The 20,794-nt window shown below is 42.7% G+C and overlaps 1 protein-coding gene across 1 annotated transcript in view; it reads left to right on the top strand.

Moving 5' to 3' along the window:
• The first annotated feature begins 18,901 nt into the window (after nt 1–18,901).
• The window catches only part of FA2H (fatty acid 2-hydroxylase), a 53,041-nt gene continuing 51,148 nt past the window's right edge, over nt 18,902–20,794 (top strand). Inside the window, exon 1 of the mRNA XM_042919877.1 lies at nt 18,902–19,171. Within this exon, the coding sequence (XP_042775811.1) occupies nt 18,902–19,171 (270 nt within the window). The remainder of the gene's footprint in view (nt 19,172–20,794) is intronic.

The following is a 20,794-nucleotide window of genomic DNA, read 5'->3' as shown; positions in this document are numbered from 1 at the left end:
GCCCTATGCAGGGTTCTATCTCACCACTACGAGATCATGACCTGAGCTGAAATCAAGAGTCAGACACTTAACCAACTAAGTCACTCAGGTGCCCCTACAAGAGACATATTTTAGATTAAAAAATACAAATAGGGGGAAAGTAAAAGGATTGCAAGAGATATATTATGCAAACAGCAACCGTAAGAAAGCTGGAGTAACTTTACTAATATCCGATAAAATAGATTTTAAAACAAAAATGTTACTAAAGGTAAAGAAGAACATTGTGCAATGTTAAATGGATCAACCTATCAAGAAGATATAATAATTATAAATATATATGCACCTAATAACAGAGCCATAAAACACATAAAGCAAAAACTGAAAAAACTGAAGGTGGATATAGACAATTCAACAATAATAATTGGATGCCTCAGTATTCCATTTTCAATAATGGATAGAGCAGCTAGGCAAAAGCTCACAAAGAAAATAGAAGATATGATTAACACTATAAACCAATGAGACTTAACAGACATGTCTAGGACACTCCACTCAGCAACAACAGAATATGCATTCTTCTTAAGTACATATGGAATATTCTCCAGGATAGACCACATGCTAAGTGTTAAAACAAGCCTCAATACATTCAAAAGGTTTTAAATCATACAAAGTTTGCTCTCCAATAACAATGAGCTAATATTGGAAATTAACAGAAGGAAATTTGGGAAATTCAAAAATAAGTGAATATTAAGCAACACACGCCTAAATAACCTATGGGTCAATAAAGAAGACACAGGGGAAACTAGAAATATTTTGAAATGAATGAAAATGAAAATATAACATCCTAAAATGTATAGAATGTAGTGAAAGAAGAACTTAGAGATAAATTTATAGCTGTACATACTTGTATTAAAAAAAAGAAACACCTTGGGGAGCCTGGGTGGCTCAGTCAGTTAAGGGTCTGACTTTGGCTCAGGTCATCATCTCACAGTCCATAAGTTTGAGCCTCACATTAAGCTCTATGCTGACAACTCAGAGACTGGAGCCTGTTTCAGATTCTGACTCCCTCTCTCTCTCTGCCCCTCCCCTGCTTTCTCTCTCTCTCTCTCTCTCTCTTTCTCTCTCTCAAAAATAAATAAACATTAAAAAAAAAGAAGAAAAAAAGAAGAAACATCTCAAATTAATAGGCTTCTACTTTAAAAAACTACAAAAAGAAGAGCAAACTAAATCCAAAGCAAGCAGAAGGAAGAAAATAATAAGAATTAGAGTGAAAATTAATGAAATAGACAATTGAAAAACAAGAGAGAAAATCAACAAACCCCAAAATCAACAAAATAGGTTTTAGCTTTTTTTTTTAAGCTAGACTAGAGAGGAAGAGAAGGAGGGAGAGAGGGAGAGAAGGAGAGGGAAAGAGGGAGGGTGGGGGAGAGAGAGAGTCTTTAGATTACAAACATCAGCAATGAAAGAGAGAACATTACTATAACCATACAAAAATAAAAAGGATTATGAGGTAATACTATGAACAACTATATGCCAACTATTTAATAACTTATATGAAATGGATGCATTCCTAGAAAGATACAAACTACTAAAACTGACTCAAGAAACAATAGAACATCTGAATAGACCTATAACAGGTAAAGGGAATAAATTACTAATATTAAAAACTACCCACAAAGAAAGTCCCAAGCCCAGATTCACTGGTAAATTTTACCAAACATTTAGAGAAGAATTTATATCAATTCTTTGTAATTCATCCAAACAACTAGAATAGAAGGAAACACTTCCCAACTCATTATATGAGCCCAATATTACCCTGATACCCAAACCAAACACATCACAAGAAAACTATAGACCAATATCTCTTATGAATATGAAGATAACATAAGCGTATATCTTCATGATCTTACATTAGTCAATTGGTCCTAATCTAGAACACCAAAAGCCCAAATAACAAAAGAAAAAATAAATAAATTGGACATCACAGAAATAAAAAAAAAAAAAACTTGTGTGCTTCACAGGACACCATCAAGGAAGTGAAATGACAACTCACAGAATAAGGTTAAAAATTTGCAATTTTATATCTAATAAAGAACTTGCATCTCGAATATATAAAGAACACTTACGACTCAATAATAAAAAGACAAATAGCCCAATTTAAAAATGGGCAAAGGGTCTGAATCGACATTTCTCCAAGAAAACAAACAAATGGCCAATAAGCATATGAAAAGATGCTCAACATCATTAGCCATCAGGGAAGTAAGGATGAAAACTGCAATCAGATCTCACTCCACACCACTAGGATGATAGCAACAACAGCCAATAACATGTTGGTGAGGATGTAGGAAAATGAGAACCCTCATACACTTCTGGTGAAGAAGGAAAATAGTGCATCCACTTTGGAAAACTATCTGACGGTTCCTCAAAATGTTAAATATTGAGCTGCCACAGTTCTACCCCTAAGAAAATAAAAACGCATGTCTACATAAAAACTCGTAATGAATGTTTATAGCAGCCTTACTCACAACAGCCAAAAAGTGGAAACAACTTAAAGATTAATCAAGTAATGTGTGGATAAATAATAAGTGTGTTATCCGTAAAATGGATTATTACTCATCAATAAAAAGAAATTAAATACTCATATGTGCTATAAGTTAGATGGGCCTTGAAAACATTATGCTAAGTGAATGAAACCAGGCACCAAAGGTCACATATTTTATCATTCCATTTATAGGAGGTGGAAATAGAATTGGCAGATCTATAGAGGTAGAAAGTAAAGTAGTGGTTTCTTAGGGCTGGGTAGGGAAGGGTAATGAGAGGATTAAGAAGTTACTTCTAATGGATATTGGGTTGCTTTTCAGGATGATGAAAATGTTCTAAAATTGATTGTGGTGTTGACTGCAAAACTTGGCGAATACACTTAAAACCATTGAATTATACACTTTAAATGGACTAACTATATGTTGTGTGGATTATGGCTCGATCAAGTGTTATATAAAATACATATTTGAATATATTTATTTGCTTTTTTTGTTTGTTTCTAGACACTGGTTTATCATGTATTTATTTTTTTATCCCCACTATGAATGCTGCCTCAATTACTGTACCTTTATAAGAAGTCTTGAAATCAGGTAGTTTAAGTCCCCCAGATTGTTCTTTTTCTAATTTATTTTGCCTATTCTAGGTCCTTTGGGTTTCCACTGAATTTTAGAAACTGTTGGTTGATTTCTATAAGCATACTCTGCTGGATTTTTAGTAGAATTGCATTGAATCTGTAGATCAATTTGGGAAGAAGTGACATCTTAACAATATTAAGCATTCAAGGGGCGCCTGGGTGGCGCAGTCGGTTAAGCGTCCGACTTCAGCCAGGTCACGATCTCGCGGCCCGTGAGTTCGAGCCCCGCGTCGGGCTCTGGGCTGATGGCTCGGAGCCTGGAGCCTGTTTCCGATTCTGTGTCTCCCTCTCTCTCTGCCCCTCCCCCGTTCATGCTCTGTCTCTCTCTGTCCCAAAATAAATAAAAAACGTTGAAAAAAAAAATTTAAAAAAAAAAAAAAAAAAAAACAATATTAAGCATTCCAATTCTTGAGCATAGTATGTCTCCTTTTATTTAGTTCTTCATTAATTTCTCTCACAATGTTTTGTAGTTCTCCTGATTCAGGTTTCACACATCTTTTGTCAAATGTATTCCTAATTATTTCATGTTTTTAAATGCCTTGTAAACAGTATTGCTTGTAAACAGTATTGCTTTTTAATTTCCAACCCAGTTTGTTACTAGTATACGGAAATATAATTGATCTCTGTAAATTAACCTTATACCTTGTAGCCTTGCTGAACTCATATAATACTTGTAGTTGCTTTTTTGTAGCTTCCATTGGATCTTAGTCGTGTAATCTCTCACTAAGGACAATTTGACTTCCTCTCCAATCTGGAAACCTTTCATTTCCTTTTATTGTCAATTGCTCTGGCTCTAACCTTTAGTATAATGTTGAATAAAGGTGGTAAGAGTAGAATCCTTGCATTCTTACTGATATTTGGAGAAAGTATCATTTTTTTGCCATTAAGTTTTGTATTAGTTGTAGGATTTTCAAAGATACCCGTTAGGAGACTGAGGATGTTGCCTTCTAGTCTTCCTTTGAAGAAGGGGTATGACGGGATGATAGAAATGGATATCGGTCAATAGAGGAATTGATCAGCAAAATGTAGTACACACAAGGGAATATTATCCAGCCTTAAAAAGGAAGGGAATTCTGACATATGCTACAACATGGATGAAACTTGAGGTACTTAGAGTAGTCAAAATCATAGACAGGAAGTGTAATAGTCGTTGTGTGGGGCTAGGGGCAGGGAGGAATGGGGAGCTATTGTTTACCGGGTATAGAGTTCCACGTTTGCAAGACAAAAAGAGGTATGAAGATGGACGGTGACAATGATTGCACAACATTATGAGTGTATTTAATACTACTAAACCGTACACTTCAAAATGCTTAAGATGAGGGGGCACCCAGGTGGCTCAGTTGGTTCAGCGTCTGACTTTGGCTCAGGCCGTGATCTCATGGTTTGTGGGTTCAAGCCCAGCATCTGGCTCGCTGCTGTCCGCACAGAGCCCGCTTGGGATCCTCTGTCCTCTTCTCTCTCTGCCCTTTCCCTGCTGGCACTCTCTATTTCAAAAATAAGTAAACATTTAAAAAAAATTTTTTTAATGTTTATTTATTTTTGAAGGAGAGAGAGCAGGGAAAGAGAAGAGAGAGGGGGGAGACAGAGGATCCCAAGCAGGCTCCACACTGTCAGTGCAGAGCCCGATGTGGGGCTCAAACTCACAAATTGTGAGATCATGACCTGAGCCGAAACCAACTGACTGAGCCACCCAGGTACCCCAGGAAACATTTTTTAAAAAATGATTAAGATGGTAAATTTTAATGTTTGTGCATTTTACTACAATTTTAAAAATTGAAAAATGAGAAATGAATATTGGATCTTGTCAGATGCTTTTTCTGCATTTGCTGAGATGATCATATGCTTTTGCATTTTTCATCTTGTTAATAAGATGATATTATTGACGGAGTTACTAATGTTAAACCAAGCTTGAATTCCTGATAGACCCCATTTGGTCATGATGTATTATCTATTTAATGTATTGTTGTGTTCAATTTGCTTAAGTTTTGTGAAGAATTTTTGCAATGATGTTGATGAGTGATGCTGGTCTGTGGTTTTACTTGCTTGTAATTTTAAAATCCAGTTTTGGTATTAGAGTAATGTTGGCCTCAAAATATAAGTTAATGTATTGCCTCTTCAAGTTTTGAATGAGTTTGCATGGAGTTGGTATTATTTTTTCCTTAAATGTTTAGTAAAATGATCAGTGAAGACAATGTTTGGTAGAATTAACCAGTGAAGTCATATAGGTCTAAAATTTCCTTTGTGAGAAAGTTTTAAAAAACGTTTTAATGTTTATTTATTTTTGAGAGAGAGAGAGAGAGAGAGAGAGAGAGAATGGGGTGGGGTCAGAGAGAGAGGGAGACCTAGAATCCCAAGCATGGTCCAGGTTCTGAGCTGTCAGCACAGAGCCTGAAATGGGGCTCGAACTCATGAACCATGAGATCATGACCTGAGCCAAAGTCGGACACTTAACTGACGAAGCCACCCAGGTGCCCCTTTTGTGAGAAATTTTAAACTATAATTTCACTTTAGTTAATAGTTATAGGGCTAGTTAGGTGATCTATTTCTTCTTCAATGAGTTTTGGTAGTTTGTGTCTTTCAAGGAATTAGTTCATTTCATCTGAATTGTCAAATTTATTAGAGAAAAAATTGTTTGTAATATACCCTTATTAACTTTTTTTTTTTTTTTAATTTTTTTTTTCAACGTTTTTAATTTATTTTTGGGACAGAGAGAGACAGAGCATGAACGGGGGAGGGGCAGAGAGAGAGGGAAACACAGAATCGGAAACAGGCTCCAGGCTCCGAGCCATCAGCCCAGAGCCTGACGCGGGGCTCGAACTCACGGACCGCGAGATCGTGACCTGGCTGAAGTCGGACGCTTAACCGACTGCGCCACCCAGGCGCCCCCCTTATTAACTTTTTAATAGCTGAAGGTTTCACCTCTCTCATTCCTGATATTGTTAAAAAATTTTTAATGTTTATTTATTTTTGAGAGAGAGACACACACACAGAGTGCAAGCAGGGGAGGGGCAGAGAGAGGGAGACACCGAACCTGAAGCAGGCTCCAGGCTCTGAGCTGTCAGCACAGAGCCCGACATAGGGCTTGAGCCCACGAACGGTGAGATCAGACCTGAGATGAAGTCGGACACTCAACTGACTGAGCCACCCGGGTGTCCACTCGTCTTAACCATTTTGGAGTATACAGTTTAGTAGTATTAAATACACTCATAATGTTGTGCAGCCATTGTCACCGTCCGTCTTCATACCAGATGCCCCAATATTCCTGATATTGTTAACTTATGCCTTCTTTTCTCTTCTTTATCAATCTGTCTGGAATTTTATCCATTTTGATGATCTTCCCAAATAACCAATTTTGGTTTCATTGATTTATTACATCTTTAATGGAAGAGGAAATCTTCACGTCACCCTGCTTTAAATTCTCTGATTGGTAATTTTCACTTTTTGACTTCCTGTTTATTTACTGATTTTTTTAAATTAATGGTATCCCCCAGAATGTCAGCTCCTTCAGAGAGAGAACTTACCTGATTTCTTCACCACTGTATCCAAATCCCCCTAGAACATGCCAAATTTCTCTAGAACTTTTCATACATGTAATAATTGCGTGATGAGCTGAACATAAGAGTATGTTTGCTAAAAGAAAAATCCTCAGGGCGCCTGGGTGGCTCTGTCAGTTGAGCATCCAACTCTTGACTTTGGCTCATATCATGATCTCAGGGGCTGGATCCAGCCCACGTTGGGCTCTGTGCTGAGAATGGAGCCTGCTTAAGATTCCCTCTTTCTCTCTCTCTCTCTTCCTCTCTGTCTCATCCTCCCCCCACCTCGTGCTCTAAAAGAAAAACAAAGGAAAAATCCTTCTCTGGTGATTCAGTATTTCCCCTCTTCCTGTAGAGAAAGTCATTGGTATAAAATCCACAGTCTGGTAAGGAGGATGACTGATGGACAGATACGACAAATATGAATGAGGGAAATTAGGGTAGATAGTTAAGCTGGGCCCTGAGATAGAGACAAATATCAATTCCTGGGAAGAGACTAACTGTCATCCCCAAAAGAGGGCACTACCACAGTGAGAAAAGCCTCAGAGGCAAAAAAAAAAAAAAAAAAAAAAAAAGAGTGTATTTAGCGCTAATGAATCCCGTCTGCTCTTCCGATATGTAAACAAGAATTGGAGGGACAGTTGAAAAGTGGATTGAGACAGGGGGCAGACGACACCGCATACTAGAGGGAGTGTACGTTACACTCAGCAAAGCTTTAGCAACACGCTCAAATATTTTTAACTTGGCAATAGTCAGTATGTAGGGAGTATTTAAGTGGGAAGAGACTTGCATCAGAAAGGCTTTTTATCTTATTTTATTTTTAATTTTTTTTAACGTTTATTTATCTTGAGACAGAGACAGCACAGAGCCCGACGCGGGGCTCGAACTCACGGACCGCGAGATCATGACCTGAGCTGAAGTCGGACGCTCAACCCACTGAGCCACCCAGGCGCCCCCAGAAAGGCTTTTTAAAAGATAACTCCGATTCTTAATAAGGGAAATGCAAATCGACTACACAATTTCTTCCCTATCGGATGGGCATTGTAAAGTTTGACCACACACTGTTGACTCTCATGTGCTGCTGGTAGGAGAGCAACGGGGTGTTTCCTCTGTGGAATGGGGTTTGGGCTCATCTAACAAAACTATAAATGCACTTACCCCCAAACGCAGCAATTTCATTCTTAGGAATTTACCCTGGAAATATTCATCTAAGCCATATAAAAATAATATGTATACGACTACTCGTTCTGGAATAATTTGTAATTGCAAAATACGGGCAATAATCTAAACGTACTTGTACACAAAGGAGGCTGTTTTAATAAAACTGTGCTATATCCACCTTGTGAAACACTAGGAGACTAGAAGAGAAAATGAGGAGAATCTCCTTGACTTAATATGGAGTGATTTCTAAGCTAGACTGTTGTGTTTTTGTTTTTTTTGTTTAAGTTTATTTATTTAGTTAAGTAATCTCTACACCCAACATGGGGCTCAGCTCATGCCCCCGAGATCAAGGGTGTTACGTACTTCTGACTGAGCCAGGCACCCCCATGTCTAAGCTACATTGTGATATAGGTGTCTATATGGAAACAACCTATATGTCCATCAATGGGTGACTGGATAAAGAAAATGTGGTGTGTGTGTGTGTGTGTGTGTGTGTGTGTGTGTGTATACATGTGTACACACAATGAAATATTAAGTCATATAAAAGAAGAAAGTTCTGCTGTTTGTGACAACATGGATGTACCCTGAAGGCATTGTGCTAAGTGAAATAAAGAAAGCTGGGGTGCCTGGGTGGCTCAGTCCGTTAAGCGTCCAACCTTGGCTCAGGTCATGATCTCGTGGTTTGTGGGTTCGAACCCCACATCAGGCTCTCTGCTGTCAGTGCAGAGCCTGCTTCAGATCCTCTGTCCCTCTCTCTCTGCCCCTCCCTGCTCAGGCTATCTCTCTCCCTCTCTCTCTCTCAAAAATAAATAAACATTAAAAAAAAGAAATAGAGAAAGCCAAATATTGTATGATCGCACTTATATGTGGAATCTAAAGAACAAACAAACAAACAAACTTACAGATACAGAGAACAGTTCAGTGGCTACTAGAGGCAGAAGGAGGAGAGTGTGTGAAATGGGTAAAGATGGTTAAAAGGTACAAATTTCCAGTTATAAGATTTTTTAAAAGTCCTGCGGTGGTGCCTGGGTGGCTCAGTTGGTTAAGCAACTGATTCTTGATTTCGGCTCAGGTCATGATCTCACAGTTCATGAGTGTGAGCTCCAAGTTGGGATTTGTGCTCACAGCGAGGATCCTACTTGAGATTCTCTCCCTCTCTCTGCCCCACCCCTGCTCACATACACGCTCTCTCTCTCAAAATAAATAAGTAAATAAAATGTACCCAAGAAATGGAAGAATTAGCATTAAAAAAAATCCTGGGGATGTAATGTAAAGTATGGTGACTATAGCTAACACACTGTACTGTAAAAAAAATGTTTTTAATGTGTATTTTTGAGAGAGAGAGAGAGAGAGAGAGAGAGAATGTGAGCAGGGGAGGGGCAAAGAGAGGGAGACACAGAATCTGAAGCAAGCTCCAGGCTCTGAGCTGTCAGTGCAGAGCCCTACGCAGGGCTTGAACTCATGAACTGAGAGATGGTGACCTGAGCTGAAGTCAGACGCTTAACCAACTGAGCCACCCAGGCACCCCCATATTGTACTGTATATTTGAAATTTGCTAAGAGAATAGATCTTGAAATTTCTTATTACAAGGAAAAATGTAATTACATTCAGCGATGGATATTAACTAAACTTAGAGTGGTGATGGTGTTACAACATATGCATATGTCAAACCATTAAGACGGGTGCCTGAAACGAATACAATGTGATGTCAATTTCAAAAAAAAATGTGTATGAGGAGCAGAAGTGGGGGTGGGGAGAGAACGGAAGGAAATAAGCTAAACTGGATATCGGCTACCTCTTGACCAGGAAGTAGAACTGGGGGTTTGGGCTGGGGGGATGACAACTGAAAGAAGGCTTGCCTGACTCACTCTATAAATTTCTGTATTACATAACTCTTTTCTTAAAGTCAGGTTTATTGGGGTATAATTTACATATAGTAAAATTCACCCCTATTAGACATACAGTTCTGAGTTTTGACAAATATAGTCATGTTACCACCACCAAAATCAAGACTTAAAATGTTTCCATTGCCCTCAAAAAAGGTTCTTCATGCAATTTTATGGTCCGTTCTTTCCCTCACCCCCAGCCCTTGATCCAATTTTTTTCCTTATAAAACTTTTGTATGGTAATAGCACATTTGTGTACTACCCGTATAAACAAATGTTAATCTCAATAAGGTTATTTTTCCTCATCCCTTTTTCACACATGTTCATTTCAGGGGGGAAAAAAGACAGGAAATATAAACATGCAAATGGGAGGTAACTTCCAAAACCCTCTCGGTGCATATTTTTCCAACTTTCTCAAATAGACATTGAGCCGATCCAGGCAGCTCTGACACACTCCTTTAATATGTTTGCTTCCTACTCTCCAAATTGACTCACAGACTTTCATTTGCCTTAGTAATTGACTTGTTATCCCAACAGCCTTTATTGAATGAAGTAGTGTGAGCTTCTGTGGTCCTCGTGATTGACGGAAGGATCTGTATCCTGACGGTGAAGGTGAGGTGAAGATAAGGGACATCTCAGAGGTAGACTGGACACAATTCAGCTGCTGGTTGGTTTGGATCGTGTGGGAGACGAGCACTAAATGGGGATGCTGAGGTCCGTCACTGAGTATTGAAAGTTTCATGATGTCATTGCAGAAACAGGAGAGGCTGGTTTTAGGGGCAAGATAATCGGTTTGGGTTTAGCATGTGGGGCTTGCAGGAGACTCAGGTGTCATCAGAAATACCTCTCTGGATTTGAGAGAGGGTCAGGGATGGAGCTAGGGATTTCAAATTCAACAAGAGATGGTTGTTGAAGTCAAAGTAGTAGATACAGTCACCAAGGGAAAAGTAGAGGGGAAAATGGAGACTTGAAGGTGACCTTGTGAATAGCTCCATCTCAGGGGCAGTGGGAAAAAGAAAATATGCTGGTGATGGGGGAAAAAAGGAGGGGCCATCAAAGGGGCTGATAAACATTCAGAAAGTGAGTGTCAGAGAAGGGGCTGGAATCCACAAGGAGTTCAAGCCAAAGAGCGAGAACAGAATAAGAGCTGCCATCATTAAGATGGTTGGGCACATACATCAACACATTGGGGCCAAAGTTGGTCTGCAGAAAGTGAGAGAACAGAGCCTCCCAATCCTCTGCAAGGACCCGAGACCCGTGGCTCTCACTTCCCTTGCACCCTTTTCTTCTTTGATCTGGGCGGGGGGTGGTGGGTGTAAGAACATGGAGGTCGGCAGGATGGTACTCTCATCTGTTGAACAAGGAGGAAAACTCCAACCTCACACACTGTGTCCCAGCAAGTGTATAAATGTCACACACAAAAAAATCAGATGGGGCCCCTGACCCCCAAGCAAAAACCTGGGGTGGATAGAATAATTTGCACCAATTCCAGACTTCTCTGTTCTAAGTCACCTGAGCACCCGCTGCCTGGGGGCTTTTTCTAATTAATTTTCTAAACTATCATTTCTTTTTTTTATGTTTATTTTTGAGAGAGAGAGAGAGAGAGGGAGAGAGAGAGAGCAGGGGAGGGCAGAGAGAGACAGAGATACAGAATCCGAAGCAGGCTCAAGGCTGTGACCTGTCAGGGCAGAGCCCGATGCAGGGCTTGAACTCAGGAACCATGAGATCATGACCTGAGCTGAAGTCAGATGCTCAGCTGACTGAGCCACCCAGGCGCCCCTCTAAAGTATCATTTCTTTTTTTTTTTTTTCTCAGTGAATTATTTTATTTTTTTAATTTACATCCAAGTTAGTTAGCATATAGTGCAACAATGATTTCAGGAGTAGATTCCCTAATGCCCCTTACCCATTTAGCCCATCCCCCCTCCCACAACCCTTCCAGCAACCCTCTGTTCTCCATATTTAAGAGTCTCTTATGTTTTGTCCCTCTCCCTGTTTTTATATGATTTTTGCTTCCCTTTCGTTATGTTCATCTGTTTTGTGTCTTAAAGTCCTCATGTGAGTGAAGTCCTATGATAGTTGTCTTTCTCTGACTGACTAATTTCGTTTGGCATAATACCCTCTAGTTCCATCCACGTAGTTGCAAATGACAAGATTTCATTCTTTTTGATTGCTGAGTAATACTCCATTGTATATATATACCACATCTTCTTTATCCATTCATCCGTTGATGGACATTGGGCTCTTTCCATACTTGGCTATTGTTGACAGTGCTGCTATAAACGTTGGGGTGCATGTGTCCCTTCAAAACAGCACACCTGTATCCCTTGGATGAATACCTAGTAGTGCAATTGCTGGGCCATAGGGTAGTTCTGTTTTTAGTTTTTTGAGGAAACTCCATACTGTTTTCCAGAGTGGGTGTACCAGTTTGCATTCCCACCAGCAGTGCAAAAGAGATCCTCTCTCTCCGCATCCTCGCCAACATCTGTGGTTGCCTGAGTTGTTAATGTTAGCCATTCTGACAGGTCTGAGGTGGTATCTCAGTGTGGTTTTGATTCGTATTTCCCTGATGATGAGTGATGTTGAGCATTTTCTCTTGTGTCGGTTGGCCATCTGGATGTCTTCTTTGGAGAAGTGTCTATTCATGTTAAAGTATCATTTCTTAATGCATATATTCTGTTTTTTGTACTCAACATCATAGCAATTTAGACATTTTTTTTTAATGAGTTGCTTTACAAATACTCTATAGCTTCATGTTCTTTTTCCCCTGTTGGGGGCTTATGGATATCTTTCCTTTCTTTGGTGTCCTGGATAACTAGAGAGTGGGCTTTGGCCAACAGGGAGGAAGTGAAGGTCACCCTCTGCACGGGAGTCTTGTCTAGCATAGAGCCACTAACAGAGTTTCTCAATAACCCCAATCACTCACTGCCTACCCTACCGGTCTAGAGGCACCCCACCCAGCAGATTTGTTTCGTGCTCATTCAAGTTACCCACAAGTAACTCAGGCCCAACAGCAGCAAGGCCAGATTATGACTCAGAACCCCAAAGCACGTTATTGTCCTCATAGTTAATTGGCACCTTTTGCCCTGATTGCTTTACCTGAAATGGCCAAGAATGGATGTCTAGGTTCAGCTGTGAGCAGCTGGTCTCTGGCAGGCCGGGAGCTGGCAATGGATGACAAGCTGGCACTGAGAAAGGGCGGAGGCCATAACGGGTAAATCAGCCGAGAAGCATAACCGTAATAGTCTACCACCAGCACCCCACAACACACGTGCATGGAGCGGCAGCTCGTGAAATGTTTTTTATGTGCTCTCCTTTGGGTTTCACCCAGCCCTTAAGGCAGCCAGGCCAGGGGGCCTATTAAATCGCAATTTTACACAAAAAGAAGCAAAGTATTCGTAGCACCATTCACAAGAGTCAAAAGGTGGAAACACTGCAGATGTCATTCAGCTGGTGAATGGATCAACCAAATGTGGTCTGTCCATAGAGGGCGGGAATGTTGTTCAGCCTGAAAAGGGAATCAAGTGCCTATACGTGCTACAACACGGATGAACCTCGAAAAAATGATGCTAAGTACAAATAAGCAGACACAAATATATTGTACGATTCCATTTATATTAAATATCCAGAATAGGCCAATCCACAGAGAGGGAAGATTACTGGTAGCCAGGGCCTAGGGTGGGGTTGGGGGCAGAAGGAAATGGGGGTGACTGCTAACGGGCACAGGGTTTCCTTTTGGGGTGATGAAAATGTTTGGGTCGAGGTGATGGTCGTACAACATTGTGAACTAAATGCCTCTGAATTGTACGTGTTAAAACAGTTTAAATGATACATTTTATGTTATGTGAACTCTAATTCAATTTTTATAAAAGTGAAAGAAATCAGCCTTCAGTAGCTTAAGAAACTTGCTAAAGTCACTGGGGCCAGTGTCCAGACCCAAAGTAGATTCGGGGCTTCTGAGTCACAAATCAATGGTTCCATCTCTGGTAACTGTGATCTGTTTTGTTTTGTTTTTTTCCCTCTACGTTTGGGCGCTTTTTTGGATTCTATACATAAGTGAGATCATACACCTTAAACTCACACAGAGCTGTGTACCAATTATATCTCAATAAAACTAAAACAAAACAAAAAAACACCCAAACTCAGTGCTTCGTCTCACACAACGCTGCCTTTCAGCAAACCAAACAACCAGCCAATGAAAAACCTAGGGTTTGTGTCACAGTGAATGAGGCCCATATTCCATGACCCGTGGGATAAAAAGATAGTACCTTCAGATATCCCAACAGCGGCAAAATGTTTAGTATTCAGATGAGTGCTTAAAAGGGGTATGCAACTGTATGTTTTCTGTGTGCACACGTATGCTAGAGGCAAATGTGTGTTTATGTTTACTGGTATAATTATTAGCAGATATTGGGTTTGTCCTGCGTGCTAAGTGCTGGAGACTCAAACCAACACGAGAAACACTCCCTGCCTCCAGCGCTTCTCGTTAGGGACCAGTCTAGGTAGGGACTGGGTAACAGCACAGGACGCTGTATGCTGAGAATACTCTCTGGAGAGGTGGTCCTGGAACGGTGGGGTCAGGCCAGCCAGGTGGAGAGACAGAAGGATCTCTCCCTCTGAAGGAGAGGGAGGCGAGTTTGAGGAGGTACTTGGGGATTACATCCCAGGTCGAATTCATATCTCACGGTGTTTGCCAGAGGGAACCTCTGGCAGTTTCTGAGCAGGGCGATGCCACGCACTGAGTGAAATGTTCGTTCTTCGTGGTGTTGAAGGGGGACTGGAAGGGCTGGGGCTTGGAGGAAAAGAGACTGTCAGAGCCATTGCAGGAGTCAGCGTGAGGGGAGAATCCGAGTTAGAGAGTGAAGTTCAGTTTCGGCAAATATTTACTATGCGCCTCCAGCGTCAGAAGCTCTGTTCGGAGCAAAGCAACAACCACGTAGGCGAGACGGAGCCTTGAGCTGCTCATGTCTAGTGGCAATGGAAGAAGGAGCATTTAACCTTAAAGTGAAAGAGAACTCGGCTCCCACCTGTACTCCTCATTAGCAGTGTGATTTGGGGTCTCATTTTCCTCATCTACCAAAGAATTAAGATTGAGCCATAGTCCTTCTCTTGGGCCACTTTCAACTTTAACATTTCTTTGCTTTTTAAAAATTTTTTAAGTGTTTATCCATTTAAAAAAATCTTTTTAATGTTTATTTTTGAGAGAGAGAGACAGAGACAGAGACAGAGTATGAGCGGCAGAGGGGCAGAGAGAGAGGGAGACACAGAATCCAAAGCAGGCTCCAGGCTCTGAGCTGTCAGCCCAGAGCCCGACTCGGGGCTTGAACTCACAAACCGTGAGATTATGAGCTGAGCCGAAGCTGGATGCTTAACCGACTGAGGCACTCAGGTGCCCCTTAACTTTAACATTTCTAAAATGAAAAGGAAGTGAGAGGCGCCTGGCTGGCTCAGTTGGAGCTGTGAGCAACTCTTGATCTCAGGGTCATGACCTCAAACCCCACATTGGGTATAGAGATTACTTGAATAAAATAAACGAACTTTAAAAAAAAAATAAAAGGAAAAGGAAATATAGGAGATGCCTTTTAAAGGAGGAGGGTGTGGCATAGGTGTTGGGTGACTCTAAGGTTTTGGATGTTGGGGCCAGGTGAGCCGTAATATCATGATCTTGGGTGGCTCAGTTGGTTAATAAGAAGAAATAAGGCAGTCCAGAAGGGGCTGCTGACCTAAGGGAAAGCTGAATTCAACTTTTCCTTTGCAATAGTTTTTTTAAGCTTCCCAATACTTAAAAGACAAAAGCTGTCAGTCAAAATCGTTTTAAAAACGCACTGTTCACTGATTACAAGAGAGGAATCTAAACATATGATTATGGAAAAAGTAAAAGTAAAAAAAAAAAGAGCACGAACAAATATATACTAGACTTGTGCTTGCCAAAATACAGCTGGTATAGGAATATTAAATAGACAGAAAAGCAGAAATCATTAAAAGAGAGGAACAGATTTACTCTGTAATGATAAAAGGTTAAATCCACAGGGAAGGTGTCACAACTTTGCATTTTTTTTTGCAACTAATAATAAGGCCCCATATATATGTATATATGCATGTATATTTTTTAATTGAATTTATTTTTTTAATTTACATCCAAGTTAGTTAGCATATAGTGCAACAATGATTTCAGGAGTAGATTCCTTGCCCGCCCCAGCTTGTGCTCTAAGTCTCTGAAAAAATAAATAAATGTAAAAAAAATTTTTTTTTAAAGAATGCTCATAGGGGCGCCTGGGTGGCTCAGTCGGTTGAGTGTCCGACTTCAACTCAGGTCACGATCTCGCGATCCATGAGTTCGAGCCCCGCGTCGGGCTCTGGGCTGATGGCTCAGAGCCTGGAGCCTGCTTCTGGTTCTGTGTCTCCCTCTATCTCTGACCCTCCTCCATTCATGCTCTGTCTCTCTCTGTCTCAAAAATAAATAAAAAAAAAATTAAAAAAAAATGCTCATAATAGAAAAGAAAAAAAAAAAAACCTCAAGCAAAGAAAATGGGTAAATAAATTCATATAGTGGAATATGACGCTGCTCTGAAAACTGGTGAACTACAGTGACCCTCAACAGCATGGATAAATCTTTTTTTTAAATTTTTTTAAGTTTATGCATTTTTGAGAGACAGAGAGAGACAGAGCATGAGCAGGGAACGGGCGGGAGAGAGAGGGAGACAGAGAATCCGAAGCAGGCTCCAGGCTCTAAGCTGTCAGCACAGAGCCCGACGTGGGGCTCAAACTCACGAACTGTGAGATCATGACCTAAGCCGAAGTTGGACACTCAACCGACTGAGCCACCCAGGCGCCCCCAACATGGATAAATCTTAAAATGATATTGAGTCAAACATGCAAGGCCACATAAAGTAAAATACAGTATCATGTGATTTTCATAAAACTCAAAACTAAGCTGATCTAAATAATACATTGTATAGGCTATACACAGATGTGATAAAAATATTTTTAAAGTTCATTTATTTATTTTGACAGCGAGAGTGAGGAAGGGGCAGAGAGAGGGAGAGAGAGAGAATCCTAAGCAGGCTCCACACCGTCAGTGCAGAGCCCTATGTGGGGCTCGAACTCACGAACCACAAGATCATGACCTGACTTGAAGTCAGACGGTTAACCGACTGAGCCATCTAGGTGCCCCAGACGTGATAAAAATATTAAAAATAAAAAGCAAAGGAAGGATAAGCACAAATGCCAGCACCGTGATTACCTCTTGGGGAGAGGCAGAGAGATGAAAGTTTTGGAGTACAGAGGTACGTGCAGGTGTTTTATAATGTCCCAGCTCCCGGGTTGGGAGGCAAATTCACTGAGTTGAATACATTCTTTTTGCTTTGAAATTTACATACACTCTTTTGTTTGCTTTCAGAATATTTTTAAAGATTAAAGAATTAAAGATAACAAAATAATGTTTAGCCCACCATGCACACTATTTTTTTTTCCACCGAAAATGTCCTGGAGATTATTCCCTATCAGTACATACAGATCTACCTGGTTCTTCCTAACGGCTACATAGCCTTTCACAGTGTGAATGCATCATCGGTCATTCAGTTAGTCCTCCATTATGATGAACACTGGGGTTGTTTCTAACCTATAAGCAGTGTTGCAATTAATACTATTACATACACATCCTTATACAGTATATCTGTAAGGTCAAATTTCTATAATTGGAATTACTATGGTAAGTGTGTTACGATTCTGAATAGATGCCTTAAACTACTTGGTCAACTTCAGGTGTTTAAGGCAATGGTGTAACATGCAAACGGCGAAGCCCCGCAGACTGCTTTTGCACAGGCAAGGCATTTGGAACAGAAGAGGTGTGGAAATGGGGTGAGGGTGACTATGCATTCACCACTTGAGAAAAACATTTGTGACCTAAGGCCTCCAGGCCTGTTGGACAGCAGTTCCACCCAGGCTAAGCCCAACTCTTGCCTACTCCCTGAGGACGCACCGGGAGAGAAGTAGAAGGGAGAGAAGAAAGGGACAAGTGTCCTGAACTTGGATACCTCTACTGTTCGGGTGGCCCCTAAGGCCTCTGGGCCAGGCTTTCTCACAGGGCCAGCTGGGCACAGGTGCCCAGTCCCAGGAGAGCACAAAGGTGACCCTGAAAATATCTTCCTGAGAGAGACAGATGCTAGCTGGATTCTCTGTTCTCCCCTCGGGGTCCTCCCCCCTCTCCCCAGGATAAGATTAGAATGAGGCAGTCACTCTGGGTGCACAATTTATGTCTGTGCCCAAAACACTTCACAATCAAGATAAAGAATATTTTAACGCAGTGTTTTTAAAAATTTGAAATTAATGCAAAAAATCCACGGTGAACACAATACCAGAAATTTAAATATTGAAGACAAGATCCAATCGTGCACTTAACCAGCTTGCTTCTCTCGCCTCACTAGCCCTGGTTCCAATAAAACTTTATTTACAAAAACATGATTTAAAAAACTATTCTATATTGTGATAAAATATACACAATGTAAAAGTTACCATTTTAATCATGTTTCAGTGTACAGTGGTATTAAATAGTACATTCACGTTGTTGTGAACATCTTTTAAATATTACATTAAAATATTATATATTGTGATTACCGGCTTCGAGGGCGTCCGAGCCCAGAGCCTCACTCGCCTTACTCGAGTCCTCGCCCTGCCTCCCCCACTCCTCGGCCCCTCTAGGAGCCTGAGAATCGAAAGCTGCAAATTTCTCCCAAAAAGACAGCAGCAGAAGAGTTACTCCAGTAGCGATCACGCCACCGAGGATGTCCGTCCAGGCAGCCACCCGCGACAGGAAGAGTTGCTCCGCCTGCATCCGCCCGTCCCCTTCGATCTCTTGCGACGGGACACACCTGGCCGGCGCGCCCTCTACCTGCCCGGGGCCACCTGGCTGCCCGCCCCCCTCCTCCCCCCGCAGCGGGTGGCCAGCCCCGCACGCGTCGCCCAAGCTTCCTGCGGGCCAATGGGGAAGAGGGCGCCTCCGGGCTCGAGCAGCGTCCGGCCGAGCGGCCAATAGGAGAGCGGCATGCAAATGAGCAGGTGCGGTGGCGGCCGGCCCGTCAAGGCGGCCGCGGCTCCGGGGATGTTAGAAGCAAGCTGGGCTGCCGCCGAGCAGAAGCCCGGGCTTCCAGCTGCGAGCTCCGCTCTCCCGCCATGGCCCCCGCTCCGCCCCCCGCCGCCTCCTTCTCACCCGCCGAGGTCCAGCGGCGCCTGGCGGCCGGCGACTGCTGGGTCCGCTGCGGGGCCCGCCTCTACGACCTCACTGGCTTCGTGCGGCACCACCCGGGGGGCGAGCAGCTGCTGCGGGCGCGGGCTGGAGAGGATGTTAGCGCCGACCTGGACGGGCCGCCGCACCGGCACTCGGCCAACGCGCGCCGCTGGCTCGAGCAGTACTACGTGGGCGAGCTGCAAGGAGACCCTCAGGTACAGCCCGGCCCGGGGTCGCACCCCTCTACTCGCCTTCCCCCCTCCCCCACTCTCCCCTCGCCGGCAAGCCAGGTTCACCTGCCCTCTAGGAGGACCCAAGGTGACAGCCTCCGCCCTCACCTTCGCTTCCCCCTTCTCTCCAGGTAACAGGTCACGACCGGTCCCCCTCACCAGGACTTGCCCTTGCTCTCCAGCATTTCCCCTGACCGGCTTCTATCTGCTCCCTCCTTCCTACTTGTTCCTTCTGCAGCCTCTGCCATCTGACAATTTGGATCACCTTTTACCAGCCACGCACACTCTCAATCTTTCCTTTCTTTCCTGTTCCCTTATCAGCCTCTCCCCCTTTGCATCCGTCCTTCACTTCTGTTGAATAATTGCTTCATCCTCACCTGTGCTCCCCTCCCCACCTCACCCTGCTCCTGCTTCCAAAAGTTACGGATCCGTTACCCTTCTCAGCCAGTCTGGATTTCCTGGTGCTGCCCTATCCGGCACTAGGGCTTCCCTGGATCGCTAGAGGTTAGGGCAGTGTCCGGGGTGGACTATGTCCTTCCATCCCTCAGTATTGCTTGTCTTGGATGCTGGCATGGGGGTCCAAAAGATCGAAATGACAAGACTAAGCTAGTTTTTTAGAGGAGGGGGGATTAGCACCGTGAACAGCATGCTGCCATGCGGTACAGCCTCATTTCGGTAGTTAAACCTCCAACTGATCCTGGGGTAGATTTGTTATCCCTATTTTACGATGTGGAAACTGAGGCTCGAGCAGGCTCTGTAATTTGCCCAAAGTCAAAGAGCTAGTTAGCGCAAAAGCCAAATGTACCTGGCTGCAAAATCGATTCCATCTCCATCCCAAGGATCTCTGGGATATGGGAGATGGCCCCTATCCACAGGGCTGCAGGTAGGCCGAGCCAGAGGCAAACTGCCTCCTTGGGCCTTCCCCAGGTTCAGCTGTAGGACTGGTGACAGCGGGGCCATCGTGCTTGGGCATTACGCTGACAGCCGCTCCCTGCTTCTAGCTCTTGCTTTCAGGGTGGGCCCAGCAAATGCTTTTAGATCTTTGGATAAAAGGACTTGCCTCTCACTGTTCCTGGCGGCTCTGCACTGGACCACCTTGTTTAATACTTCAGTCACTTCTTCACTCACTGGCTTGGTCCCTTGATGGTTACCAGCATTGAGCTGGGTAGGCCTGGAGAGGCGCCAGTAATCAGCACCAATACAGTCTTCGTAGAGCAAACAGGCTAATGAGGGAACGTACTAACTGCATAGTAATTAATTACCTAGTGCTATCAGAATATGGATTTGGAGGTGAGAAGTTGAAGGAGAGCTTTCTTGAGAAAGTAGCATTTGGACTGAGAGCTAACCATAAATAGGGTATTAGCCTGGTGAAGTGTGGTGGGAAGAACATTCCAGACAGAGGGAACAGCATGTGCCAAGGAAGGCTTTGAAGGGTAAGGGCTCAGCAGTCAAGGGACAGAAATAAATCCAGTGTGTCCAGAGGCTGGCGGGCATGGAGAGAGAAGGGGGAGGAGGCCAGAGGTCAGCCAGGGCTACATCACGCAGGGCCTCCTAGGTCGTGGGCAGGATTTGGGACTTGATTCTAAGAAATGACAGAAAGCCAGGGAA

Source organism: Panthera leo, chromosome E2 (assembly GCF_018350215.1).
Source record: "Panthera leo isolate Ple1 chromosome E2, P.leo_Ple1_pat1.1, whole genome shotgun sequence".
Lineage (NCBI taxonomy): Eukaryota > Metazoa > Chordata > Mammalia > Carnivora > Felidae > Panthera > Panthera leo.
The sequence above is the reverse complement of the archived record's forward strand: the minus strand, read 5'-3'. Positions and strand labels throughout refer to the sequence as shown.